At 49.3% G+C, this 25,458-nt stretch overlaps 12 protein-coding genes across 12 annotated transcripts; 4 read left to right on the top strand and 8 right to left on the bottom strand.

The window, feature by feature from the left end:
* Positions 1 to 869: 869 nt before the first annotated feature.
* On the top strand, positions 870 to 2,086 carry CTRU02_202697 (uncharacterized protein; the record flags this gene model as incomplete). Its single annotated transcript, XM_070204076.1, has 4 exons — positions 870 to 1,074; positions 1,194 to 1,264; positions 1,317 to 1,687; positions 1,750 to 2,086. 4 exons carry the CDS (start codon positions 870 to 872, stop codon positions 2,084 to 2,086), a joined length of 984 nt encoding a protein of 327 aa, XP_070062658.1.
* Positions 2,087 to 2,720: 634 nt separating this feature from the next.
* Positions 2,721 to 3,500, bottom strand: CTRU02_202698 (short-chain dehydrogenase reductase sdr; the record flags this gene model as incomplete). Its single annotated transcript, XM_036728860.1, has 1 exon — positions 2,721 to 3,500. The coding sequence occupies one exon, from the start codon at positions 3,498 to 3,500 to the stop codon at positions 2,721 to 2,723; it is 780 nt and encodes a 259-aa protein (XP_036579375.1).
* A 1,005-nt stretch (positions 3,501 to 4,505) lies between these two features.
* CTRU02_202699 (cytochrome p450 monooxygenase) lies at positions 4,506 to 6,350 on the bottom strand (the record flags this gene model as incomplete). Its single annotated transcript, XM_036728861.1, has 3 exons — positions 4,506 to 5,195; positions 5,253 to 5,810; positions 5,880 to 6,350. 3 exons carry the CDS (start codon positions 6,348 to 6,350, stop codon positions 4,506 to 4,508), a joined length of 1,719 nt encoding a protein of 572 aa, XP_036579376.1.
* Positions 6,351 to 7,753: 1,403 nt separating this feature from the next.
* On the top strand, positions 7,754 to 9,119 carry CTRU02_202700 (lactonohydrolase; the record flags this gene model as incomplete). Its single annotated transcript, XM_036728862.1, has 3 exons — positions 7,754 to 8,016; positions 8,069 to 8,543; positions 8,598 to 9,119. 3 exons carry the CDS (start codon positions 7,754 to 7,756, stop codon positions 9,117 to 9,119), a joined length of 1,260 nt encoding a protein of 419 aa, XP_036579377.1.
* Positions 9,120 to 9,308: 189 nt separating this feature from the next.
* CTRU02_202701 (transporter C460.05-like protein 1) lies at positions 9,309 to 10,963 on the bottom strand (the record flags this gene model as incomplete). The annotated part of the gene is made up of 2 exons (XM_036728863.1): positions 9,309 to 10,748; positions 10,811 to 10,963. 2 exons carry the CDS (start codon positions 10,961 to 10,963, stop codon positions 9,309 to 9,311), a joined length of 1,593 nt encoding a protein of 530 aa, XP_036579378.1.
* A 906-nt stretch (positions 10,964 to 11,869) lies between these two features.
* On the bottom strand, positions 11,870 to 13,053 carry CTRU02_202702 (ketopantoate reductase family; the record flags this gene model as incomplete). Its single annotated transcript, XM_070204077.1, has 4 exons — positions 11,870 to 12,463; positions 12,528 to 12,730; positions 12,796 to 12,944; positions 13,007 to 13,053. The coding sequence occupies 4 exons, from the start codon at positions 13,051 to 13,053 to the stop codon at positions 11,870 to 11,872; spliced, it is 993 nt and encodes a 330-aa protein (XP_070062659.1).
* An 820-nt stretch (positions 13,054 to 13,873) lies between these two features.
* CTRU02_202703 (uncharacterized protein) lies at positions 13,874 to 14,932 on the bottom strand (the record flags this gene model as incomplete). Its single annotated transcript, XM_070204078.1, has 1 exon — positions 13,874 to 14,932. One exon carries the CDS (start codon positions 14,930 to 14,932, stop codon positions 13,874 to 13,876), a length of 1,059 nt encoding a protein of 352 aa, XP_070062660.1.
* A 1,611-nt stretch (positions 14,933 to 16,543) lies between these two features.
* Positions 16,544 to 17,548, top strand: CTRU02_202704 (dihydrodipicolinate synthetase family protein; the record flags this gene model as incomplete). Its single annotated transcript, XM_036728865.1, has 1 exon — positions 16,544 to 17,548. One exon carries the CDS (start codon positions 16,544 to 16,546, stop codon positions 17,546 to 17,548), a length of 1,005 nt encoding a protein of 334 aa, XP_036579380.1.
* Positions 17,549 to 17,808: 260 nt separating this feature from the next.
* On the bottom strand, positions 17,809 to 19,743 carry CTRU02_202705 (dihydroxyacetone kinase; the record flags this gene model as incomplete). Its single annotated transcript, XM_036728866.1, has 4 exons — positions 17,809 to 18,431; positions 18,487 to 19,106; positions 19,163 to 19,673; positions 19,737 to 19,743. The coding sequence occupies 4 exons, from the start codon at positions 19,741 to 19,743 to the stop codon at positions 17,809 to 17,811; spliced, it is 1,761 nt and encodes a 586-aa protein (XP_036579381.1).
* Positions 19,744 to 20,707: 964 nt separating this feature from the next.
* Positions 20,708 to 21,552, top strand: CTRU02_202706 (2-deoxy-d-gluconate 3-dehydrogenase; the record flags this gene model as incomplete). The annotated part of the gene is made up of 2 exons (XM_036728867.1): positions 20,708 to 20,839; positions 20,893 to 21,552. The coding sequence occupies 2 exons, from the start codon at positions 20,708 to 20,710 to the stop codon at positions 21,550 to 21,552; spliced, it is 792 nt and encodes a 263-aa protein (XP_036579382.1).
* A 549-nt stretch (positions 21,553 to 22,101) lies between these two features.
* Positions 22,102 to 23,527, bottom strand: CTRU02_202707 (uncharacterized protein; the record flags this gene model as incomplete). Its single annotated transcript, XM_070204079.1, has 3 exons — positions 22,102 to 22,659; positions 22,727 to 22,821; positions 23,197 to 23,527. The coding sequence occupies 3 exons, from the start codon at positions 23,525 to 23,527 to the stop codon at positions 22,102 to 22,104; spliced, it is 984 nt and encodes a 327-aa protein (XP_070062661.1).
* A 545-nt stretch (positions 23,528 to 24,072) lies between these two features.
* On the bottom strand, positions 24,073 to 25,403 carry CTRU02_202708 (mandelate racemase muconate lactonizing enzyme family protein; the record flags this gene model as incomplete). The annotated part of the gene is made up of 4 exons (XM_070204080.1): positions 24,073 to 24,826; positions 24,880 to 24,997; positions 25,063 to 25,160; positions 25,228 to 25,403. 4 exons carry the CDS (start codon positions 25,401 to 25,403, stop codon positions 24,073 to 24,075), a joined length of 1,146 nt encoding a protein of 381 aa, XP_070062662.1.
* Positions 25,404 to 25,458: the final 55 nt, after the last annotated feature.

The following is a 25,458-nucleotide window of genomic DNA, read 5'->3' on the forward strand; positions in this document are numbered from 1 at the left end:
ATTGTGCGACGCTTTAGTGCTTTCCTCTTTCTAAGATGCATCTTCCTCTCATTGATACTATTCTGATTCTTGCCAATCTAGTCAACGTGAAGTAAAGAATCGCAGACTGGAAGTAAGCGAAATATTCGGTAAATACCTACACTCAAAGAATATGTTTGGAAGCTCGATATTTTGGCACTAGCAATAGTACATTTAATTCACTTTCAACTTAATTCTTGACCCTTTAGAGAAACCACACTCTACCGATATCCCTGTGATCCTATCATAAATATAAAATCTAGCTAAAGGTTTTTTCTAGTTCTAAGGTAGGATAAAAAACGCGGTTGTGGAAGATATATTCTGTCTGGTTGCCCGTCACATGGGTGCTGGCGGCTACGTAACCACTTCAATCCAGAACTCTAGCTATTGCAACAATTCACTCCGATTTGCAGACTCTTGTCGCGCATGAAAGTAGTAATCAGAATCAGGTGGCCAAGCGCATAGACTGCCGCTCATCGCCGGATGTGGCCTGAAGATTTTGCCATTCCGGTTCCGGTGATTGTAAAAAGCTCCTCCTGAGGCCACCGAACTGGGCTTGTGGCGTTGATAACAAAGGGTAGAGAAGGAATTGGCTAGTCTTCCGGCTGAGAATTTTCGGTTACGTGTACATTTGCTAATCACACATCACGCACAGATATAAAGGCTTTTCTGACTGGTCCGCAACAATCTATCTTTCAAGCTACCACTTAACTCTGTTGCCTCAAAGGTTTGCCAGGCCAAAAGATACAGACAGACTTTGCATACTACGCATACGTCGTTTTGGGCGCTTTCTCTCATCCATAACTCTCGCATAGAATTTTGAGGTCACATATCGATGTGACTGGCCAGGCATGAATCCAAATGGAGAACATTCGAACGATTCGAGACAAAGCCTTGTGATTGGCTTTACAATTACGTTTATCGTAATAGCAACAGTATTCATCGGAATCAGATTGTATTTGAGGAGGTACCTCAAAAAATGTTGGGGTCTCGATGGCTCGATATTCTTGGTCTCCGCCGTAAGCTACTTGCAGCATACATGCCGTGCAATCGCTGACGATTGTCAAGCTACTCATCATGTTTCAAAGTGCCAACATAATTGCAAGTAAGCAAAGCTGGACTCTTGTGTCTACAAACCTAGTAAATTCACAAACACGTTACTAACGTTGTCTTAGATGAGGTATACGGCAGTTTAGGGTTGCACGTTTGGGAAGCTTCACCCGAAGCTCTGAAAAGAGATAGACAAGTAAGATATCAGCGGGATACACAGCTGAGGTTCTTCCGCTGATCCAAAGAAGTTTTTCACTGCCGCTGTTCTTCTTTATCAAGTGTCTACTACGTCGATTAAAGCCACCTTTCTTCTCCAATACCGACGAGCCTTCGCATTACCCTTCGTTAAGCTATTCTGCGACATAGCTCTTGCTTTCATCCTCATCATCATGATATCGATGCTCTTATCTGGGGGTTTGGTTATGAGAATGGCGCTTCTTAATTCTGAAGACGGATCCCAAGGTGCCAGTATCTTTTTGACTTGGGCGTATGCAAATGCATCCATCCACTTTCTCACAGACATCATCATCTTCTTCTTCCCGATCCCTATCGTTGGTCGACTGAAACTCGCAACCATACAAAAAGCTGGTCTTGTCGGAAGCTTTGCTGTTGGCCTCTTGTAAGTCTCCAGATGGTAGCTTTGCAAGACTGAACACGTCACACTAACTGGTTATTTCCAAGTACTTGTGGGGTTTCGATTTTCAGGATCAGTACCTTCCAATCGAGCCTTGATGGTATAGATTCGTTCTATCGAGGCGTTCCTCTTTCTTTATTAAGCATAGCTGAGCCAACCTCTGCACTTGTGTGCGTTTGCGTGCCTCTTTTAAGGCCGTTATTAGCTCGATCTCGCTCCCATGCTGCTGTGCAACAAGATTGTAGGCCCGTGGCAGATCTCCCAGACGTATCAGCCGCCAATGGAGTGTCTCCATTAGATACAGCAGACCTTTCACGCCCTGCCAGCCCCATAACACCGCGAACTGATTCGACAGCCGTCTCATATAAAGCGCAGATCCAATAGTATCAATCTGAATTATTTTAACTTTTTATTAATTGACTACATGTGTTTCTTTCCCTCTTCCTCCGTACTTTTCAAGGATAATCTCATGCAGGTGTTCAGCTACTTTCTTTCACTTTACCCTCCAGCTTTCAAGAGTCTCCGCGTTCACGATGCCTATTAGTGTAGACAAATCGATTCGTGATATGAGGATGGCGTAGGTAGCGCGAAATTTCGTCAATTCATACACATTACGGGCAAGGTCGTTTTGTCAATTACCTTGAAAATGGATTCACTATTTTTTGTCACTATCCCACTAACGTTGCGTCCTTACCAATGAACATTTAATGACAGCTACTTGGGGTGTTTCCTGGGGCTTCGGAAAAGGGTAAATTTCCAGGTTTGGAAGGGGTAAACATAGTTCAAAGAGACGTTCAGGCAGGCAGAAGAAGTGGGGAGATTATGAAGGGCCGTTTACTTAAGAAATCTTACGGCAACATTCGATCGAAGAGTGGCCCTGATACGTAAATGCTCCCTTACCTCGTGTGAATTATTGAAAGTTTCGAATGTCTATCGTTCATTTATCATAGATTATAGACTCCTAACCGGCCATGAGATCCTAGGATAGCGCTGTTGAATTACTTTGCCATCAAAGCTGTTACGACACAGGCAGCTTCACACCAGTCAGTTCCTCCCACAGCTGAAGCAACTGGTTTTGCCTCTTCTCGTCCCGAGTGAATTCTGAGGGCGTATCCTCTTTCTTTCCGGGCTTGAAGTACCTTCCGCTCACATCTCCGGCTTCAGTTCCCTCAGCCAGCATGACATAGGTAGCAATACCCGGCTCAGCACTGTCTGTCGCGCTCTGTCCACCCATCTTGGTAGGGACCCAACCGGGATCAACAGAGTTACTCTTAACATCTGGCCACAGGCGCGCGACAGCGTTGGCGAGAGTGCTGACATGCAACTTTGAGTCGAAGTAGGCCTGGTCCTCATTCCAGGCCGCCTCGCCGCGTTCAACCCAAGTAGGATCGTTGAAGGCAGTGTCACCGTTGCGATGGAGACCTGAGGAGATGTAAATAATCCTCTTTGGCTTGTTCAACAGGGCTGTAAGGAGGTACGGTGCCATGACGTTGACTGCCGTAAGACTGGGGAGGCCCAAGTCCGTTTTGCGGTAGGGGCCACGGTAGAGACCGGCGTTGTAAATGACGGCGTCAAAGGTGCCCAGCTTGTTGGCGTCCTCTGCAAGCTTCTTAATCTCGGAGATTTTAGAAAGGTCCCCGATGAGAACAGTTTCGGCTCCAGGCACGGCCGATTTCGCATCCTCAGCTCGCTGGGGGGTGCGGGCGTGGATGACAACTTGGTGGCCGTTTTTGACGAGCTGCTGAGCAGCGAGGGCGCCGAGGCCGTCTGAAGAACCGGTAATCAAGATGCGTGCCATATTTTTTTGGTTTTATCTGGTGATTCGGTGAGGTAATTTGAGTTTGTTGATAAAAAGTGTCGAGGGAACTAGATCGTAATGATGTAGTTTTGAAAGAGGTTAATTGCTGATTAATTCAACCTAATTCCGTGATTAGCCGCTGGATGTGTGAATTGTCCTCTTACAGTGCAAAGCTCCGCATTTCAGGCTCCGCCTCTATGGGTGGACATGCTATGTCCCTCAAGAATACCACAATTACCTATTATAACTACGGGCAGTCTACCTCTATTAGCCGTTTGCATAGCCAAGCCCGAAAGCAATACCCCAATTGAGCAGTGCGACGTGGGGGTAATGTCGAGTACGGTGGGGTCTTTCTACTACAATCCGACCTCGCGATTCAAGCTCGCGACGCGAGAGGGCATAGTGGAGTTAACTGTGAGGAGCCCTTTACGTCACACAATCTTCATAATTCCGTTCCTTTGAATATTTCCGATTGCCACCCAACATTCAGCGTTTCTAATTACAATGACATCGACTTAGCTAAACCTGTGGCTAGGTAAGTTTGGTTGTCTACACTAGTAAGGGACTTGAGAAGTTACGGTCTCGGTGCGTTTCTCATCCTGGCTTTCATAACTATTTAGAAAAGAAAAGGCAAAGCACAGTTAGCAGTAGACAGCACATGATGTTCAAGGCCAGACTCGGCCTGTTTCTTCTGATGGAGTTGGCTGAACGTTGATTAAGGGAAGTTACAGCAATTGAAACTTGGCGAGTTTGATTAACCTCTTAGGAGGCTCAGCCAACTTTCATAGAAACTCATAATTCGTGTCCGGGATCCTATGTACCCGCCCCGACCAGGACCCACCAAGTTGATTTCACAAAATAGGTGTAAGACAATAGCGATGATTTGCCGAGTGTGCGATAACGAGTGGAAAGACTGTGTTGCCGAAGACTGAATGAATATACATAATCTTAGAAATATCCATAGCTGAAACCTAACGGATTCTAACACTTCAACATCTTCTCACGTTAAGCTTCTTCCAACTTTACAAAGCAGTACTTAGGCGCCAATGTAGTTGACTCGTGAGCATCGTCTGAAGCGATTTTCCCCTGGAGCTCCTTGAGTTTGAAGTTCCACATGAGCAGAGTAAGAAACACCTTTAGCTGTATGTACGCCAACCTTTTGCCGAAACACTGCCTTGGCCCAAAACCGAAAGATTGCATCGGGCCGGCAGAAGCGTCAAACACCATTGCCTTTCCTTCTTCATCCCGCTTTAACCACCTCTCAGGTTTGAACATGTGGACATCTTTCGATGACCAGTCATCGCGTCTCTTTTCGGCAGAGCTAGTACCTAAGTAATCCGGGCGAGGTAATGCCGGCGTATGCAATCCGGGTCCAATCGACGGCATCATGATGCTGGTCCCTTTTGGGATCATGCAGCCCATTACTTCGGTATCGACGAGAGCACAGCGTATCAGCGCAGGGAAAGGCGGCCGCATTCGTAGAGTTTCTTCAATAACTGCGTTGAGGTAGGGAATGTTTGCGTGTACGATCTCTTCGACTGTTGGCTGTCGACCTGCTTGGAAGGCGGCTGCATGGCGTTGGTGCAGTGCTTCGCGCAACTTCTCTTGAGAATTTGCATTCTGTGCCAGATACTTTACTGCCCAGGTGACGGTTGTTGCGGTGGTTTCGTGTCCTGCTTGGTAATAACCAGTCAACTAGAAAGTCAGCACCCTGAGCAAGTAGTGACCAGTTTTTTGTTTCCTCAAACTGACCTCATCGTAAATTCCTCTTCTATGAAAGTCAGGTCTTCTGTTTTCATTGTTTGCCGCTTGCTTTTCACGGTACACCATATGATCTAGGACGGATGCCGGGGGCTCGTCACTTTCTAGGCGTGCGATGGACTTTTCTATCTCCGACGCTTCAAATCGTTTTGCGGTCCCATACGATGAACGCAGTTCCTTTTCGGTCAGCATCATGCTCCAGTGGGTAAGTCGGGGAAATATGCTCTGCCCTAATTCGCCAATGTGTTTGGATAACCTGTCGAGTGCAGCGATGTGCGGGAGCGGTGGCAAGTGTGGAAAAGCAACACCACCGTGCTCTGGGTTTGATTCCAGCGAAAAGTCCCCGTTCAGCGATTTGAGGTAGTTCAGCTGTTGGAATGTGGTGCTCATATCATCGTTTAGCGCGAAAGCAGCAGCCGTGATCATATCCGAAGCGGCGTTGAAGATATCTTCTAAAGCATCGAAAGGACGTCCGCGGGCTGTCGTGAGCTTGAACTTCCATAAGTCGACCAAGTTATTGGACGCCTGGTAGATTTGAGGCGCAGATACCTGCGCCCAAGTTAGTTACTCTGTTTGAGCAAAGCAAAAAGATGCAGCAAAGAAACGCCCAGTACATACCGATTGTAGGAAACTTGGTGTCATGGTGTCTCGCAACAACCCCTTGTTTGCGTTGTACCTTGGGTCTTCCTTCTCAAGGGTGACGTGAAACTCCGGAACCACCTTGTCGAGGGTGTCTGTAAATGACTGCCCGCGGCCGTAGTGTCTGCTCTTCCGCAGTAAGATGTTTTCGGTTTCCGCAAAGTCAGTCAAGATCAACATGGGTTTGCTGAAGGGACGCAGCCAGACTTGCGAAAGAGGCCAGGCATTCTCCTCTGAATATTTCGCAAACCAGAGCATAGTTCGACCGTGAGTTTTCTGAAAGGCCAGCACCTGCATCATGTTGCCAAAAATGCTGTTTGCCGCAGCCTTCTCATAGGGAATGCCGGGGATCGGTTTAGGCAATGCCAGGCGATAACAGGACAAGAAGACCAAAACAACCAGCGCAATGCCGAGCGCCGTGTATCCGGCATACTGGTCAAAGATCAGCATTATGGGCTTGAAGGCAATGGTTATACACAAAGTGGCTTGATCAGTAAGTCTGGAACTGATCAAAGAAGGATAAATTGATAATCTTGATGGGATGACACACAATGATTTAGAGTAGAAACACCTGTCAAATTTTATATCGACGCACTAACTACCTGGCCACTTGAAGTCAGAGCAATTACATGAGTCCGGAGGCCGATAAAAGTACCGGCCGCTGACTGATTAGGTGCAGTGGAGACATTTCCGGTCGGTTGCAAGCAATCAAAGGACAAAGTTAACCACCAATTCAGCCAACGAGGACTCAGACTGAGACCTCCAAAACACACAGACGTATTTTTGATAGCCAGCTGTCATGACGGTACCGTCGGCCTAATGTGGGACGTTTTCAAACCCATGTTCCGGCACAGTTGGGTGCCGGTTGCTGGGACAATTGAGGATTAGTTGCGTGCATCCTAATACATATACTCGTTGTGTTCTGGAAACCCTAAAGAATTCATAGGGTTTTGTTGCCTATCAGTTGTAGACATCTGTGTATTCATATACTGACAAATGTTATCCGATTCTGTTGCATAGTGTATGCCTTGAGCTTACCATGTTTAGCTGGTTCGTCTCAACTAGAGTCTACAGGAAAAGGGGAGCTGAGTAGGACTTCTTCGATTTCATAAAATATGAACTAATTAAACACGTGCATAGTAAGACGCTACTATGAGTGTGAAACTGGTCACATAACCCTAAGGTTCAGTGCCTGATCAGCCGCATAAGTCAGTAATCTGTACCTTGATGGTCTTCTTGCCTCGGATTCTGTGAACAGAACGCTGCTCTCATCAAGCTGTTCGTAACTATAGATGGGAATAGTTCAGGCGTGTGTTTCATCTAGCGCTTTACTTGGAGAAGACGAGGACTCTCTTAACAGGACGCACTTCCTTTCAGTGTCATCGAATATTACTGCTGGACATTTAACCCTAGTGTTTGCTTATTATCATACGCAAGAGATGCCTTCGTTTTCTAGACGGACTTTCTCCGCATATTTCATTTCTTGCTCTCGGGCCCCTCCATCCCCCACATTGCCCCCGCAACTTCTCTAGCAGATTGACCGCAGGAAAGTTCTCCAACGGACGACCTCCGCATATCCACACATGCTACGGACCATTCACAAACACCTTAACGGAGAAGTTCCAAGGAACCATGTTTTTAGATCGTAAGAACTCTATTCGCATACTTCTAGGGGAGGTTTGGCCCAATAATGTCGCGGAAAGCTTTTGGTTCTGAAGTTCCCCGCAATGAAGAACAACCAAACTCATCGGACTGTTCCGTCAGTGCCATGTTCATCACATTTGCACCCAAAGATAAATAGATCAATGTGCACGAAAGTTTCGAAACTAAAGGAAGCACCCGGCTCTTTAGGGATGTTCGAATGGTTTCCCAGCCAAAATACCACGCCAGAACACGTCAAAATGTGGCCTGCAATGTCCCTTCTTTTCTTTGGGGTCCCCCTACTGGCACAGGCCTTTTTGTCGGATCTCCCTCCCGCCTTCAAAGATACGCCCGCAATATGGGCATATGTCTCCTACGGCACCCCCTCTATAGCCGCTCTTACTGGTTCGTTCAACCGTTCTGCTATGGATGCGCCTCATGAGAGCAAAGCTAGCGACCCGCTCCTCGTAAACGCGTATGTTTCTATTTTCAAACTGCTTCCGTCTTTAAGCTCTGACCAAGTAAAGTAATAACTTTCTCAACACCTCAAACTTCGTTGCGTATGACGAAAGATTCTTCAGTATCTTCGGACCAAAGGCAACAGTAAAGCATGTGCAGCAGCTAGCACTACAAGTACACGAAGCGCCGTGTTACAATAAGGATACAAAAGAACTTTACTTCGTGGAATGGGGTCCTCCCGGGGGCGATAGCGGCACTCACAACTGGCAATATCTACTAGATACAACAAGCAACACTCTCAAAAGAATCACGACAAACCCGCCAACAGTTAACGCTCACGGTTGTGTTTATTATCGCGGTGCCTACCACGTCGTAACTGATGGAACACATGATGAAACAGGCGCTCTTGTCCGGGTTGACCCGAAGAGTTTTGAAAAGACTGTTATTCTGAATAACTACTACCAACAGCCGTTCATGGGACTCAACGATATTGAAATTGACTCGGAAGGGAACTTTTGGATCACGGACTCAAAGTCCGGTTGGGTAAGGCAACGTTCTGGAACCCTGAGATTGGCCCCATCTAACGACACGAAATAGGGTCGAGATTTAGTCCCCTTCAACCCACCAACCAATCCTACAGTCTACATGGTCAACGGTACAACATTGACCCCAAAGGTTGTTCACGTCACCACTGGCAATGCGAATGGCGTGGCCGTCTCACCACTTGAGAAAGGTCGGCACACGCTGTACTTACCCGACACAGGTGTCTCCGAATCCAAGCCCATCTCTCGGAAAAACCCTTATGGCAACCGAGCGCTGTTCGCATATGATGTAGCGATAGGTGGAGTTCTTACGAATTCACGCTTTTTGAACAACCCAATCTCTTACTTTTATGATGGTATTCGGGTTTCGAGAAATGGTTGGATTTTCGTTGGTGCTGGCGACGGGGTGGATGTCATCGATCCAGTCTCTGGCCTGACTCTTGGCACTGTCCGAGTTGGCGGCGGTGAGAATCTCGCTGTCAACTTGGCTTTCGGAGAGCACGAGATGTGGATTGTGGGAAAGGGCGGTGTTTGGCATGTCAATAATGTTGCAGAACGATTGGATAGAGACTGGTAGTTGATAACTATTAGTGTCGCATGTGTTTGGGTAACATTAGTTAGTTCATGGACACCTCAGGTCACGCGGACTGAAGTAGACAAATAGTCTGTTATAATCACTCCCATGCTCGTCAAATGAATATTGTCATTAATTTAGTAACTCTGAATCTCCTTGGGCATACTGCAGCTTCACCTGCAGTTAGCCACTTTAGTAGACGTAGACAAACTCATCGTTTTGTCGATCCGTCATGTCCAAGAACGCGTTCTCTCCCAAGCCTGTCCCAGACTCGTTACCCTGTCTGGCATCAACGTAATGATGCTCCATACTCAAGTCTTGGATCTTCCTTGGCTTTCCGTTGGCTACCCTCTTGCGCTCCTGCATTTTATTGGAGATGAACAAGTTGACCACCTGCAGAGCAATGATAGCTAGCAAAGCGCAGGTAATTCCCATAACCTTTGTAAGACCAGGTTTGTACTGAGGAGCATCCTTTTGGTTAAACAAGAGCGGTCCCACAATATTGCCAGCGGATGATCCTGCGTTGAACAAGGACAGGATAACAGACTTCTTGGTGGTACCGGCGATGTTAGAGATCATCCAGGAAACCATGAGCGGGTTTCCGCCAAAGAGGAATGCGAGCATGTAGTACGCCGCGAGCAATGGAGGAATGCTATCGCGTTTGAGGAGGTACAGCATTATGGCTCCTGTCAGAACGGGCGCCAAGAGAGCGGCGAGGAAGACGGACTTGATGCGGAAGCGGTGGGCCAGGTAGGAAGCCGGGAAGATGACGAGCAACTGCACAGCTCCAAAGGGGATATTGAGCAAAGATGTCCTGTCGCTACTGAAACCAAACCCAGAAAGGACGATAGGGCCAAAGGTATTCGTGACAGCAGCAGTGACATTGAGACAAACAGCCATGCCGATGAACAGCCAGCTCTTTGGTTCAATGAGGGCCTCCCAAACCTGGGCCCATTTGAAGTCGCGGCTACCAGTACCGGTCTGGTTCGCTCGCAGACGCTCAATCGCTTGCAGTTTCTCGGTCTCGGTAAGGAATCTCGCAGAGGGAATGTCGTTGTCAAGCAAGAGGTACACCACGGGTGATGAAATAACCGTCATCAAGCCGACGAAAATAAAGAGGATCTGCCACGAGTGAATTGAGCCATTAATTTGGCCCAAACCATAAGACACAGCCGCGGCAAACATGGTTGCGAGGCCGTTGGTGCCGTACCAACATGCGACTCTCATGGGTTGCTCAGCACGGCGGTACCACTGTGATGTAATGACAGAGAATAGAGGCAAGCAACCGGCCTCGAATAGGCCCAAGAGGAATCGGGTCGCCAAAAGGCCGGCGTAGTTGTGGCAAGCTGCCATGCATACTTGTGCGACGCCCCATCCGAATACAAGGGAGGGCATGAGGATTCGGTGTGGAACCTTGACGATGAGCCATGACGAGAATGGCTGCCATGCAAGCTGAGCAATAGCAGCGATCGAGCTAACCATGGAGTATTGGTCGCCGGTCAAGTTACAGTCCTCCCTAAGACCGAAGATGGCTCCATATCCGAGAACGGACTTGTCGAGAATTTGAAGGAAGTAGACCCAGACTAGAATAGAGAGAATGCGTTTGTCTGTTTTGCGGCGGATGCGCTTGTTCTATTACGAAACTGTCAGTATTCATTCCAAAAGTACGTTTATAGCTTCGTTCATATACACACATCTTCCTCTGTGACTTCAATCTGTTGATCTCCAATGAGGTTGGCCGCTCGGTCAGCGCCCTTTGCATTGTTCTGGCTTTGATGCTTCAATTGTTCGACATCCTCGGTTCGGTGCTGGGAGGTATCATCACCAGTTTTTGAAACGGTATCCATGGCGCCGTACTATGAATTCCGCTTGGTGCTGGTGAAAAGCGAACACTTTCTGACTCTCATCCAACTGCCCCATGTGGTCACGATCCTGAGTCTTCTTATACCTCTGCCCTGCTACCTCTGCCCTGTTGTTGGTAGTATAGACGCCCTAATTCTCGGGCGTTCTAATTCAAGCCAAGCCGTCATGATGTAGCAAAGTACAAGTTCATTGGACCAAGTGATTGAAGCCCTTGTTTTGCACACCCAATAATGGACTAATAGGCCGGAGAGTGGATATTTTCCCCATGGGGGCAATGTGCTCTCCCCCTCTTGTTCAGCTACGCTAGTCAGGCGTGAATATTGAAAAGAAAAAAAGAAAAATGGGGAAACGTGCCCCTCACACTTTGGCCGCGTGTTGGCGCTGTGGGGAAAGGGGAGGCGCATCAGATGCGGTGAGGGATGTGGGAGTGTAACAAGTCAGTTTCCACCAACCCTTGACACCATTCCGGAATTTCCGCGCCTCATCATGCGGGAGTTTGTTCCCCCACGTAGAGGCTGAAGATTGTTTGTCACCGGAACGCATAGGGATCAAATATCAAGGCCGAGACATTGCATGTTCATTATGTCATTTTTAGTGAGAGTCTATCCACGAAGGTGTCCCCAAGACCACTCAGCCAGCAAAGAGATGCTACTATCAGTCGGGAACTTTGCGGTACTTCCGAGTGCAATAACCGGCCGTGTGATATCTCTCATTCAATTCCTACTCTAGTGATATTACTTTCTGCTAGTGGTCCACTTATTCTACTACTGATACATTTCTATCATGGTAAGTAGAGACTTCTCCAACCTTAAGGCCCATCTCTTATGCCTCTTCATGCTCAGATTTTTAGTGCTGGGAAAATGTTGTTTTGTTTGTGCCTAAAACGTTGCCTACAGCTTTTGCGGCGCCTGGCCGTTTTCTCTGAGGAGGCGGAGGTTTGTACCAGTAAGGATCACATAGATGGTGTCCAAGGTTGGGGTCGCGATGCCCAGCTCCTTGCCCCTTTTGTACGGGTACCCGAGAATAATGTCCACTTCCATGGGTCTTCCGGCCTTGAAATCAGCCTGCATACTACTGCCGATGGGATGCATAGCAAGGATCTTGTTAATAAGCTTGTCGATCAAGTCGTAGTCAATGGGTACATTGCACCCCTTGGCGACATCGATGACCTCGGTCATCAGACGACGCGTTAAGGGTGTAGCACCTTCTGAAGAGCTCAACCAGGAATGCGTGTCAAGAAGAGTGAGGGTTGTAAGCGAATTCCATGCAGCATTCCAGACAACCTTTTCCCAGCGTTGTACCTGGATGTTGGGAACCGTTTGGAAGACAGTTTTACCCTCCGTCAGAAGAGCGGCAAAGTCTTCCAAACGCTGCTTCTCTACTGCACCGTCACTCCCTTCATTGGTGTACAACCCAATTTGCATGTCTTCTGACTTTGTGTGTGTGATATGTCCGGGCTGAGGTTGAGAGGCACCAGTCCACGTCTTTTTCTTTGGTCAATACCAGGCAGGATACGAACAGGAACCTTGGCAGCGTCGGGTGACTTACCACACATGAAATGATTGTTGCGTGCGGGAACGCATTACGGAACGGTACCTCGTTACCCACACCGTTCTGGATGATGACAATCGTCGATCTCTGCTCATCTACTGCTGGGGCTATTTGGGCTGGCACAGCATCTTGTGTGATGGCCTTGTGAGCACAGACGATGTAGTCGAATTTGGTTCCTGCTTCAGCGGCATTTTTTACAACTATCCGTCAGATGTGAAAATCAGCATATGATCATTCTGGTTTAGAGGGTGTCAGTATTACGCACCTTTGTATGGCTTGATGGTGTGGTTTCCATGGTTCTCACTGGTGAGAATAATGCCATTCTCTTTAACAGCGTCATAGTTTGACCTTGCGACCACAGTCAATCTAACCTGAGGTGATCTACTCAGAATGAATGCGTAAAATGAACCGATACTGACAAAATCAAGTTAGCAAGCACATTTTCCAACGCAGCACCGGTACCTCGGTCAACTCACGCCCCCAGTCCGTAAAGGAGGACTTCAATCTGTTTATCGGCAGCCATAATGATGTTGGCTGTGTCCACCTTATCCTATTTTGTTCCGTATAATACTTGCCGGTGAGAGGGTTGCTGCTGGGTATGGTAAGGTGGCGATCTGTAATTTCGGTATCCTGATGCCTTTCTGGTAAGCCTCCTCATTCAAGCCTAGTATTTGTACGCGATTGTCCCGGAAAAGATGCCAGGTGCGGCAGAGTATCTTGCGGACACGTTCCCGCTTCTGCCTCTCACTACACCCCTCCCCCGATATTCGGTCCGTTGCCAAGGATCCTGGGGAATACAAAGTATCTTTTTGTCCCGGAATGGGGCTAGTTGGGGGTGGGGACAACTTGATGTGTGTGCTTGGTGGGAGGCATTCAGTTCCGTGGGGGTCAATCATGCTATGCGATTTGGCTGATCCTGAAGAGACATCTTTCCCCTCATTTCTCGGTCATTGTCCTGAATGGAGGCGGGGACACACGGAACCGAGACATTCATCTGATTGGAGGCCTCATGCAAAGTATGTGTGAAAACCTGGCAGCCCGAGGTTCGGGTCCGTGGGTTTACTGGACGATCTCAGCACGATGGTTGTATTTGGCGGTTGACATCATGGGTTGAATCGGCGGGGTAACATCACATTCATACCCTCCATGTAAGCTGTCTCCCACCAGCCACCGCATAGATGACCGGCATCTGTGAGCTGAGTGAGGAATATCAAGTCTATTGAGTTAATCGGTTTATCTTTGTCCACCCAAAAATTAATCCTTGCGTTATAGCCCGATGTATCTCCTACTTGATTATTATTCAGCCCTTCCATAACGCCCTTTTCCGATCGCAGCTCATAACTTCATGTTCGCAATTGAGAGGTTGACCTTTTCTTTTCCAACTTCTCACCCCAGTCCCGCGCACAGCTTGCTATTTCCAAAGCCGTTTCTCGGATTCTCGTGGCTTGCCTGACAAGCTTTCCCTTTTCTGTCTCTGTTCTGGGTGGTTTGCCAGATTCTGGCCCGTCCTCACTGACAGTATGGCCCCATTCATCTGCGGACCTCGCAACTAACCGAGCGGCATCTTCGATTCTCTTTCCCGGGGTTTCTGTCCCGTCGTCGAAGAAGCATTCTTGTGGTTGCGTTGAAATAACTCCCGCAATTAGGTTCCAAACGGCAATCAGGTCCTCCTTCGGAATCGATGGAGGCATGGTGGCGGATATGGACCGTCGTTCGGCCGAGTAGCTCCGGATCGGTCGGGTTGTCGATCCCGGGCTTACCAGTGCTCGGGCAATTAGACAGTTGCTGCATGCTCCATTGTGAATTCCAGGGATCTTGACACATTCCGGTGAGGCCCCTTCCCCTTCACGGCATTTTGAGCATTGCTGCTCCGGCAGCTGGACTTCGCCTCTTTCGTGAAGCATAATCGCCTCTACAACAGGGGTATGGGTGATGTCTGGTGATGCCTCGCCTGACCTGCCCCTCCAAGCCCTCCGGATAGGTAGAACGCCGAGTTGCTTCATTAATTTAGTCGGGACTGGTTGCAACTGCGCAGCTGTATCTCGAAAGCTGTTGTCCGCTGCATGCCCTTCTTTCAGTGTTGAGGCCGCTTGAAAACCGTCTTTTTGCCGTCCTCGGGCTCCCTGTGTTTCTTGGCGCTGGGTCGACTCGTTTCCCAAGGCATGCTTTTGGTGACCGGGGCCTGCCATTAATTCCTCTGACGAAGCGGCGTGGCGTGATAAGATCTGGTTCGGCATCCCACTGTTCAAGGCGGAGACGCTGTCCATAGACCGAAGTCGCGATGCTAACACCGCGGAAGGCATCTTGTTCTGTTCCTGTACTGCAATCTCCCCAGCCTTTGCCAGCAACTGGAGCGTGATGTCGGTAGATTCCCTTTCCTCGCCCATCACTCCCTGGCTCATGCGGGCATGGCAGGGGATTTTGAGGTCGCTATCCCACGCACAAGCCCGCGGAAACGTATGGACGTAGAATCAGGTTAGGACAGTAGATCCAGTTAAGACAAATGAAAACCGCGGAATCTCGTGATTAAACGACACAATGACGATCCACATCTCGACGGTCCAGCACTTATAAACTCCTGGTGAAGCAGACTACGTTCTAACTTCACTTACGTAATTCTATTGGTCATCTAGCAATGGTGCGGGCAAACTAGGCCCTAATGATTGGCCGTTCACATGTGCCGTGACGGTCAGATTTTGAGACCGGTTCTGGACTCTCGTGAGGAGAGGGAGAGAAGACGCTTGCTGGGGAATCAGGCACTTTTGCTCTTGAGTGGCCTTCATATGCGCCTTACCACTAAAAGTATATCCGAGTGCATATGTGTGTGGTGGCTAGCTATCCTGGGCGTCCGGGGGGACAGGCCATCAAATACGACGATGTGCGGCCGCTCGGTACGATGGCAATATTCCCCGATTGGATGATTTGCATCAGAAAGGGCAGAATCGGGTCCCCTTTTCCAATGTCTGGGGAGCCCGAAGAGCTGGAAGAGGGGGTTGTCAGTTCCGCGCGGAATACTCAATGTCTCACCTGACTGCATGTGTGTGTGTGTCTGAGAACGAAAGCCCGGTGCCGGTGCGGACTGTTTGATGAGGAGGCAAGGGTGTTTGTTACCGAACATAGCCGGACACAACGCCGATCCGTTTGGTAATCTGAAATCGGGAAACGTAGCCACCAAACCACGCAAGGGTTAGCGGAGGCGAAAGAACAGCAAACTGGGCGACTTTTTTTCCTCATTCGGAATCGTGTACGTTGTACGGTCTGCGTAATAAAACCCCGAAACCCCCACGGGGGAAAAAATACGTAGGCTGCGCGTCACTCAAAGCAGTTCTCCTACGGGTTCGTGGCACCAGCGACAAAATCAGCGAGTCGCGTGCGCGAGGGGAAAACCACGCCGTTCCCACCACGGATGTCACCGTCTCGACTGATCACTGCACCACGCTGAGTCCGGGGGCCAGAATAGTCCAAGTACATGATCTGTCTAGGACCGACTTTGTGGGGAACAAAGAGTGGAGATAATGGGGTCATAAGTGAATCCTAGGAAGATGGTGTGTGATGTTGGGAGGCTCCCTGCTTTGTCCAGGCCAGGAAGCCGGAGGTAATCGTCGGTACAAGCAAGACCCCCCGCGGGATGGTCTCCGAAATCTGACGTTTCCACCGATCTGTGGGGGGCTAGGTGGAATCCTAAATATGTTGGGTTGGGAACAGTTTGGCCCCATGGCAAAGACGCTGGCGTGGGGGTTTTGGAGTCGGTCTGTCCCTTTGATCTTGGGGTTGTTGACACATGACTTACACGACCAGGAGAGAGGCAAAACAGCTAGGTTCGGATGGATTATTCATAGTCTTTTTTACTTCGACTCCCTTGTCCCCTGAGATTACTCCGTTTACAAAAACATTGTTTACCACTAGACATCTCTGGTAGCTGCACCCTCTATACCTTCAAATCCATCGACCCATTCTCTCCCTTTTTCCAGTCCAACTCTAATCGCCCCATAAACGTATAGAATCATACCATCATGTCACCCTCAGCAAACGGTAACTCTATCCACCACAACGGAAACGGCGCTAGCCATTCCTCAAGGCCACCTCTTACGCCCGGTCTCTACGTCCCGACGGTGGCCTTCTTCAGTTCCGATGACTCGGTAGATGTCGAAACGACTACCTCCCATGCCATCCGCCTCGCTAAAGCCGGTGTTGCCGGCCTTGTGACCCACGGCTCCAACGGCGAAGCCGTTCATCTCGATCATGCCGAGAGACAACTCATCAACCGGACCACACGTGCAGCCCTTGATTCGGCCGGCAGAAGCGATCTGCCTTTGATTGTCGGTTGCGGCGCACAATCCACTAGAGAAACCATCCAGCTCTGCGAAGAGGCCGGCGCATCCGGTGGTGACTACGCCCTCGTCTTGCCACCCGCCTACTACGGAGGCTTGCTTTCAACCGAGCACATCCTGCAGCACTTCCGCGAGGTCGCAGACGCAAGTCCCGTACCGATCCTTATTTACAACTACCCCGGCGCTTGCAGTGGCTTGGATCTTAACTCTGATACCATCATTGCTCTTTCCAAGCACAACAACATCGTTGGCGTAAAGCTGACTTGTGGCAACACCGGAAAGCTTGCCCGGATAGCTGCTGCTACTGTCCCTAACAAGGGCGACGCCGGTCCTCCTTTCCGGACTTTCGGCGGCAGTGTTGACTTCACCCTTCAAACCCTTGTTGTCGGTGGCCACGGTATTATTGGTGGAACCGGAAACATTGCGCCTCTGGCTTGTGTAAAGCTGATCAAGCTTTGGGATGAGGGTAAGCTGGCTGAGGCGAGAGATTTGCAGGCCGTTGTTGCTCGGGGCGACTGGACAGCTATCCAGGGGGGTTTTGTTTCTGTCAAGGCCGCATTGCAGGAGTACTACAACTATGGAGGCCTTCCAAGGAAGCCTTGCACACTTCTCGAAGGCGAGAGGCTCACAAAACAGCTTGATGGTTTCTCTGAGCTTGTTGGTGTGGAGAAGACGCTGCAGCAGTAATTAAAGAGGCATCATGGTATGATTTACGTATTGCATTATAGGGTATCATAGCGAATTGTATCAATCGTCATTTCACTTTTGCGGCTACGTCGTACTTGTCGCAGAAAATGTTTCTTGCTAGTCACCTAAGCTACTAATCGTCCCGTCCCATGGCTGCAATGCGAAGACACTACCGGCAGCACTTTATTATGATCTATCTCATGCTGGAAGGACTTTGTAACAAAACTATCATGATACGATTTGAATCTTAGAGCCAAGTTTTATTGACTAACAAGCCCCTCGAGCAATTTGACCAGGCCATAAGCTCCTGGATCCGGACAATTCTTCCATTCCTCACCCCCAACATAAACGGATCTTCCTAGGCTTGCAGTCATGCCCTTGGTTGACTCGCATCCCTTCCTGGCCGCTTTAACTGCAGACTCCAAGTCACCGCTTTTTGCAAAAGTGGTCACAAACGGCGCAAGAGCGTCCACCACCGTTCGATCACCCGGCTGCGCGGGGGTGTACTTCCCGAGAGCCAATAGGGCAGACTGAAGTGCTTTTGCCCATACAGAAGGTGTTGCCTGCTGCTTTCCCTGGACCTTCTCAGATTGTTGTCTCAATCCATGCGCTAAAGCGTTCAGGAAGATGGCATAGAGGGCCCCGGATGTGCCATCCATATTGCCTTCCACTACGCGGGCAATGTTGTCAACGAGTTTGCCGGCGTCTTCATCAATACCATTTGGGCCATTAATATACTTCAATACTGCTTCTGCACTGTTCTTCAGGCACAGGCCACAGTCTCCATCACCAACCAAAGTATCATACTTGGTGACTTCTGGTTCCGCCGCAATAACGCTCTGCAGAGCGTGAGTAAGTGCTATCTTGGTTGTAGCAGGATCAACTAACAATTATTAGCGTGGAATTCGGGAATAACTCATGGGGGCAGCTGAAGATACCTTGGAGATTGGTAGGCTTGGCGTCCTCGAAAGAAACATCGTTCTCAGCTTGCGAAGACGCGGCTTCCTGTTGGTTTTCAGCCAAGTCGGCAGTGGTAATTGTCGGAAGCCATCCGCCAGCTTCTGTGGGAGCATCAATAAGCTGCAACCAACTCTCATCAACAAGTTTCAAGAGACTGATGCTGAAGCCGAGGCCATTGAGACTGGACATGTAAGTACCACTGAGTACTCTTCTTGCCTGAATGCCGTAGCCCTGGGTCAGTTGAGAAACGGCCTCGTTTGTAATACCCCCCATTTCCAACTGACTCAGGCCTCCAAGATTGTTGATCATGAGCACTACCTGTTCGCCCTTTTGAATGTTTATGAAAGCCCGGTCTTCGTCTGATTGGTCAAGAAGCTGTTTCAACATGGTTGAGACAAGGCCCGGCAAGGTGTCCTTGACGCGACCAAAACCTTCCTCATTGTGAATGCCCATGCCGATTTCGATCTCATCATTAGATGACAGCTCATCCCCTGATGGTGCTCTTCCTGGAACGTGCACATGTGATAGCGATGCACCCACAGTTGCAACATTTTTCGCTACGAGAGAAGCCGTCTTGGACACTTGCGAGAGATCATGCCTGAGGATTTGAGTCAGCTCCGTCTCAAAGGAGTACAGGCAACGGCTTCCACTTACCCTTGAGCTGCCAGAGCACTGGCAATCTTTTGTACCAGTGTGGTTCCAGCCAAACCTCTTCGGCCAATGCGTCCTGATCTCGACCTCCCAACACCAACATCATCGCCAACGACTAGAAGTTCGCAGCGGATACCGGCAGCCTGTGCCTTCTCTACAGCCATGCCAAAGTGAAGCACATCTCCGGTATAATTCATAATGACGACCAAGATCCCACTTTCCGGGCGCTGTGAGCCTAGTCGGAGCAAACACCTGAAGACCTGGTCGGCCGACGGAGAAGCGAAGATGGAGCCGGCCACAGCGCCAGAGAGTAGCCCCTTTCCGACGAAGCCGGCGAACGATGGCTCATGGCCGGAGCCGCCGCCGGAGATGACAGCGACATTCGAGTCCGTGATTGCGCTCTTCAGAAACACAGTCTTTTGAGCTTCATCAAACGCCACTGATGGGTTGATTGCAGTTAGAGCCCTAAGGCCTGCGATAACCAGAGTGGATGGATCGTTGAAGAAATGTTTTGCTAGTGGCGGGCATTAGCACTGCCATTCATCTTTGAATAACATTTGTCACTGGACGATCTTACAAGACATTTTCTGGTAGGGTATAGGCCCGTTGATTGCCGCTCAGTCTCAGCAGCCTTCAACTACAGATCTTCAATGACCATGGTCAAAGAATAAGCTCTACTTAAATCTTCGCTTCATTTCATCCATATCATTCTTTCTTGATTGAAGTTCACTTCCTATCACCGCGGGGCAGTCTCTACCCATCAACACAACCTCCACGTTTCTTCGTGGACACAATGCCAACCTTTTTCACATTAACTGGATCAAGATCCTTCTTTCGTGGTTCTACTGTCTAACTAAACAAGAGATGTTTCGTATTGCGCTGCACCCCTTCCAAGGTCTACTCCACTACCTGTTTGTGCCCATTGTGCTAAAATCCCGCTCCATTCGCACTATAGCACCGGCGTCTCAAGACTACGACCGAAAGGACATAGCTGACCCCCACGAAGCTGACCCCGTCTGACTAGCCCGACGTCCAAGCGGCTCTGCGGGTCCGGACTTGCGGGGTTGACCCCCAACATACCTCCTAAAGGTTCAAAGAATGGGTTTCTACACAAGGATTGGGATCCGCGGGGAGGGGTTTGTTGGATCGGAAATGGTCTGATGCGTTCCTGAGTCCCCCCGCACCCTTTCTCAAACCAGCATTCCCCGCAGGTTCCTCGTAGGAACTACGACTCATGTGAGCATTAGTTCCTCAGCTACAATCAATCCCCCTCCTAGATCGATCATACGTAGGATGACACGAATTATCTGAGTTCCACCTGACGCAGAGAGTCCGCTTTGAGCCGATGGTCGGAAACGGGGTTACGGGGTAAAGTGCGGGTACGATACAAAGGGGGCGTGGGGGTCGTCTCTGTCAACAAGACTGAAGGATAGAGGAGACCAACATGACGTCCATTGCGGCCAAATGGATATGAAGCCAAAGTATGAGACGCGATTTCTAGTGTATTCTAATACGACTTTCAAGATAACCTAAACACATACGATAATAATGGCAAACATTGTGGAAAAGCTCTTCTCTTTGCAAGGCCGTACGGCCGTCGTCACTGGAGGCACAAGGGGGATTGGACAGGCAATGGCATGCTCCCTTGCCGAAGCGGGTTCAGATGTTATTCTCATTCAGGCAAGAAACCCCTCGGTTGAGGACAGTCTATGTATTATGCTAACAGGTTGCAGAGGGACGAAAGCAACACAGAGACCAAGAAGCAAATCGAGGCTTTGGGCCGAAAGGCAACCATCTATACGGCAGACCTGTCTAACCAAGAGCATGTCGAAGGCCTCACACAACGCATATTGGCCGACGGTCACGACGTAAGCATCCTAGTGACCTGCGCCGGTATTCAACGCAGGCATCCGGCACACAAGTTTCCCATGAGCGACTGGGATGAAGTTCTCCAGGTCAACCTCAAGACGGTTTGGACTCTGTGCCGGGACTTGGGGGCCTACATGCTCACGCGCAGTCCAAACCCGGTAAACGGTCACCGGGGTAGCATCATCAACGTGGCCTCGCTTGTCAGCTTCCAAGGGGGTATCACCGTGCCGGCGTATGCGGCCGCAAAGGGAGGTATCGCCCAGCTGACCAAGGCGCTAAGCAACGAGTGGGCGAGCCAGGGTGTCAACGTCAACGCGATCGCACCAGGATACGTTGCAACGGACATGAACGAGGCGCTGATCAACAACCCCGAACGAGCAGCCAGCATCTTGGCTAGAATCCCGGCAGGCAGATGGGGTACCCCGGATGACTTCAAGGGTGCCACGGTGTTTCTTGCGGGGGCGGGGAGTCTATACGTTTCGGGCGAACTGCTTACTGTTGATGGTGGGTGGATGGGTCGATGAGGTGATTTCGTGTATGCAGGCTAGCTGTTATCATGATAGTACTTCAGCGATAGTAACTCGATATGGAAATCTACTGGTATCATGACAAGACGTACTTTTACAGACTAGTGGATCCTGCTGGGTACCTTGGCCTTGTTGAAGCTTGGTTAACCACACAAGACAAGGAAGTCATGATCAGTAAACGGGTACCCATGTAGGGCTGGATGATTTCAATCACCATAGATGTGGGGTTCTTACAACTTACACTTTAGGTTGTGGGAACCCAGGCTCAGACCCGTTCATATTTGATCCCTAGATCTCTACATCGGTTATCTCATATCTCTTCTAATTTTAAACTCAGGAGGCGGAGAGAGGTTGGTCAGGGATGAGACTTTCATACCATCGTCGCGGCTGCGGATATGTATGGCGGCGCAACGTATCTCCCCTGTTACAGGACACGGGAACACGGGAGTGCGGAATCACATAGAGCAGTAGACACAACTCTGCCAACCAGGTCAACATATCCAGCTTGCTACATTCTTCTCCATACTTAGTCTAGATACATGGCTATCAGTAGCTAGTGTTGTCTCTATCAGGTCTATTTTCATGCGGCCACACAATGCGACTAGTATCACCTTTGCTCCAATATCCAGAGCCTCCCTTTTGCCAAATATCTGATCTCTCACGAAATGATTGGACCATTTCATCAAACTTTTCTCCATTAGGAGACGGTCTTGAACCTGACGGTTCTTCGAAAAGCTTGAGTAGCTGGTGTTTCTCCACCCGATTCCAGTCCCACAGAACGTAAGCGCAATCCCGAAGCCACTCATTTTCTTGTAGCATCAAGCCAGCGCCTAATGGGACACCTTTGTGAGCCGTATACCAAGATCTAAAGGGTCCTTTGTCGGAGTCCTCGACACTCTCTTGGTGGGCCATTTCGGAGAGTAGTTCATTTTCTGATGAGGACCCTATGATGATTTGGGTGTGTTCATAAGCCTCAAGTACATTTGACAAAGCGGCAGGAAAGTTTGCTACCCCGATATCGGAGTAAAGTTTGAGAATGTTTCTTCTGGCATCATAGGAATCTGTATTAATTACGTGATAAATGAATTCAATTCCCTGAGAGAGCTTCCAATAGCTGTTAGTAACTGGTTTAAAGAGTGGAGCTGGTTCCCTTAGGAGGATATAAACTAACCCATAGTTGTCTAAAATAATTTTCTTCGCCTGAAGTAAGGTAGTCAATCGACATTTCGCCGAAGTAGACATCGTGAGTTGCCACATCAAAAGATGCTGTATTGAAATGTGAAAACTAATTCAAAGAGACAAGGGCTCTCGCGGGCTTTCTATCATTCCATTGGACCTTACCTCTAGCGATTTCTGCTTCAAGAAAGTCATGGACACACTCAAGCTGTTCATTCTCCCACAGTGGGTGCTTTAAAAAGAACCAAGAGTTTATATCTTCCTCAAATGCCGCATTGGCTCCAGAAGCTTTGGTGCTAAAGAGGCCATAAAAAATCTGGAGGCGATAAAAGGCCCTATTAAATCGGAAACGCTCCGTAGGCGATAATGGTAGGTTTGTGGGCAAGCTTTTATCGGCCAGACGGAGTCTATTCCAGGCTTCATTCGCAAATTTGAATGAGAGAGCTTGACTCACATCATGTGTGCGGCTCATTCTCATCAGCAAGTTCATCGGCATAGACACCGCCCGATCCGCAAGTTTTGACGGCTCATTATGCAGCGCGTGGAGTACGTCCTGAATCGCGGCGCTGTCGCGTGTTCTAGGTAAACTGAAGGCTTCTAATGCAGCGACTGAATACGGTAACAGGGCAGGTGTAACTTTCTGGCGCAGGATTGCGGTCGCTATTTTTGGGCTTTGCAGATATGACAAGTATATGTGGCGGCAAGTAAGTAGAGCTGGTGTGAGCGATCGTAGTTCGTCGAGGCTCTGTAATATGGAGGCGATGAGTTCACATGGAAGATCTGTAATGAGAGTCATTTTATCGTCAATTTCCCTATTTGATGAACACAAAGTAGAAGACGCAGCAAAGTAGGGAAAGGAGAACAAATCAGCCCTATAATTAAGCGCCAGCTTAGTAAGAATCTGATGCTCTGGGCCTCCGAAGGCGAAAGCCCTGCATCTTACCCCTGCTCAAACCGGTCGCACGACCTAGAAATTCGTGTGTTTGAGGTGAGCCTGAGCAACATGTGGTATTTCTCTTGAGTAAACATTCATGTACGAGGAAGGAAAGGTGGTGGGCCATCTTGCAGTAAGTCTTGAGAGACAGCCTAGAGTTAAACAAGATTGTCACAAGCAGGCTGTTGTGATAGACCTGTTCCCTCGATGATAGAGCTTTAGGGATCCGCCTAAGTGACCAGGTTTAGAGCTCAGTCAAGTCGAGCGCAGTAAGTGAGCCGAACCTCGGGCGGGCCCATTGTGTAGAAGCCTCACCACGCACGCAGGAGGCACGTAAGCCTTTTGTTCAATGGGGTTCAAATTATATATGTATGTAATATGCCGTGGTCATGCCTTCACTTATCTTCTTACCACTCCCGAATGCTGCCATCGGGTCCATGGAAAACCTTGCACTGCCAGGGCTCCGTTTCTTTAGAGATCCTCTCCACCATCTCCTCGTCAATATCAATACCAAGACCGTAGCCGGTCGGTGCCTTAACATAGCCTCCCTCGATATCAAAGACATTAGGATTCTTCAGGTAGGTCAACAAGTCGATGTCACCAGCCTCAGTGTTGTAGTGCATTCCAAGACTCATTTCGAGGATAGAGAAGTTGGGTGCTGACAGCGCAACCTGTACGCTCGCTGCAAATGCAACAGGCCCAAGAGGGCAGTGTGGCGCAATAGCCACATCGTATGCCTCGGCCATTGTAGCAATTTTCTTTGTCTCGGAAATACCTCCCGCATGGGCGATATCAGGTTGGAGAATGTCAACACTGGCATCCTCCAGGAATCGCTTGATATCCCAGCGGGTGTAAAGACGCTCACCGAAAGCGATGGGAATGCAAGTTTGGTCGGAGAGCTGCTTGATAGCCTCGGGGTGCTCGCACAGCAAAGGCTCCTCAATGAAGAGAGGTTGGTAGGGCTCAAGGGCCCTGGCCAATTGCTTAGCCATGGCTTTGTGCAGGCGACCGTGGAAGTCAAGACCTGCGTCGAGACCTAGTGCCTTGACCTGCTTAAGACGCTCAACAGTGGCGTTGAGCACCTTGGGTGAGTCAACCCAGTTGAGGTCTTCTGTTGCGTTCATCTTGACACATGTGAGACCCTGTTCGATGCGCTTCTTCCTGTGAGGTTGTTAGCATAGTGATTTTTGATATCCGCAAGTTGGGGGACTTACGCTGCTGCTTCAACGTCGGAAGGTCTGTCACCACCAATCCAGCAGTAAACCTGGACTTTGTTGCGAACTTGACCACCCAACAGCTCGTAAATGGGTACTTTGAGATTCCGTCCTAAGTCGATACTGTTAGCTCTGGTTTCGGTATTATCATCAAAGGTCTGGTTCTTCTACCCTTCAAATCCCACAAGGCGATGTCAATGCCAGACATTGCGGACATGAAGACGGGGCCTCCACGATAGAAGCCGTGTCTCCAAAACGTTTGCCAGATGTGCTCAATGTTGCTATCATAGCAGTGGTTAGCACTCATCCCCAAATTTTACAGGCCAAAAACAGGCGGCAGTGTCTTACTTTGCTTCTTGACCAATTATCCTAGGAATCATCTCCTCGAGGCAACCCTCCACAGCCAAGTCATGGCCCTCCAGCGTCGCTTCACCCCAACCATACTCGCCATTATCGTCGGTGATCTTGACCATCAGCCAACGAGGCTTCACACGGTAGTACCGTACTGACTTGATCTTAGCCATGATGTTTGTAGATAGTAATGGTGTGCTTGGGAGATAGACCAGGGGATGATCTGTT

The sequence above is a fragment of the Colletotrichum truncatum genome (genome assembly GCF_014235925.2).
Source record: "Colletotrichum truncatum strain CMES1059 chromosome Unknown Contig_0001, whole genome shotgun sequence".
Classification (NCBI taxonomy): Eukaryota; Fungi; Ascomycota; class Sordariomycetes; order Glomerellales; family Glomerellaceae; genus Colletotrichum; species Colletotrichum truncatum.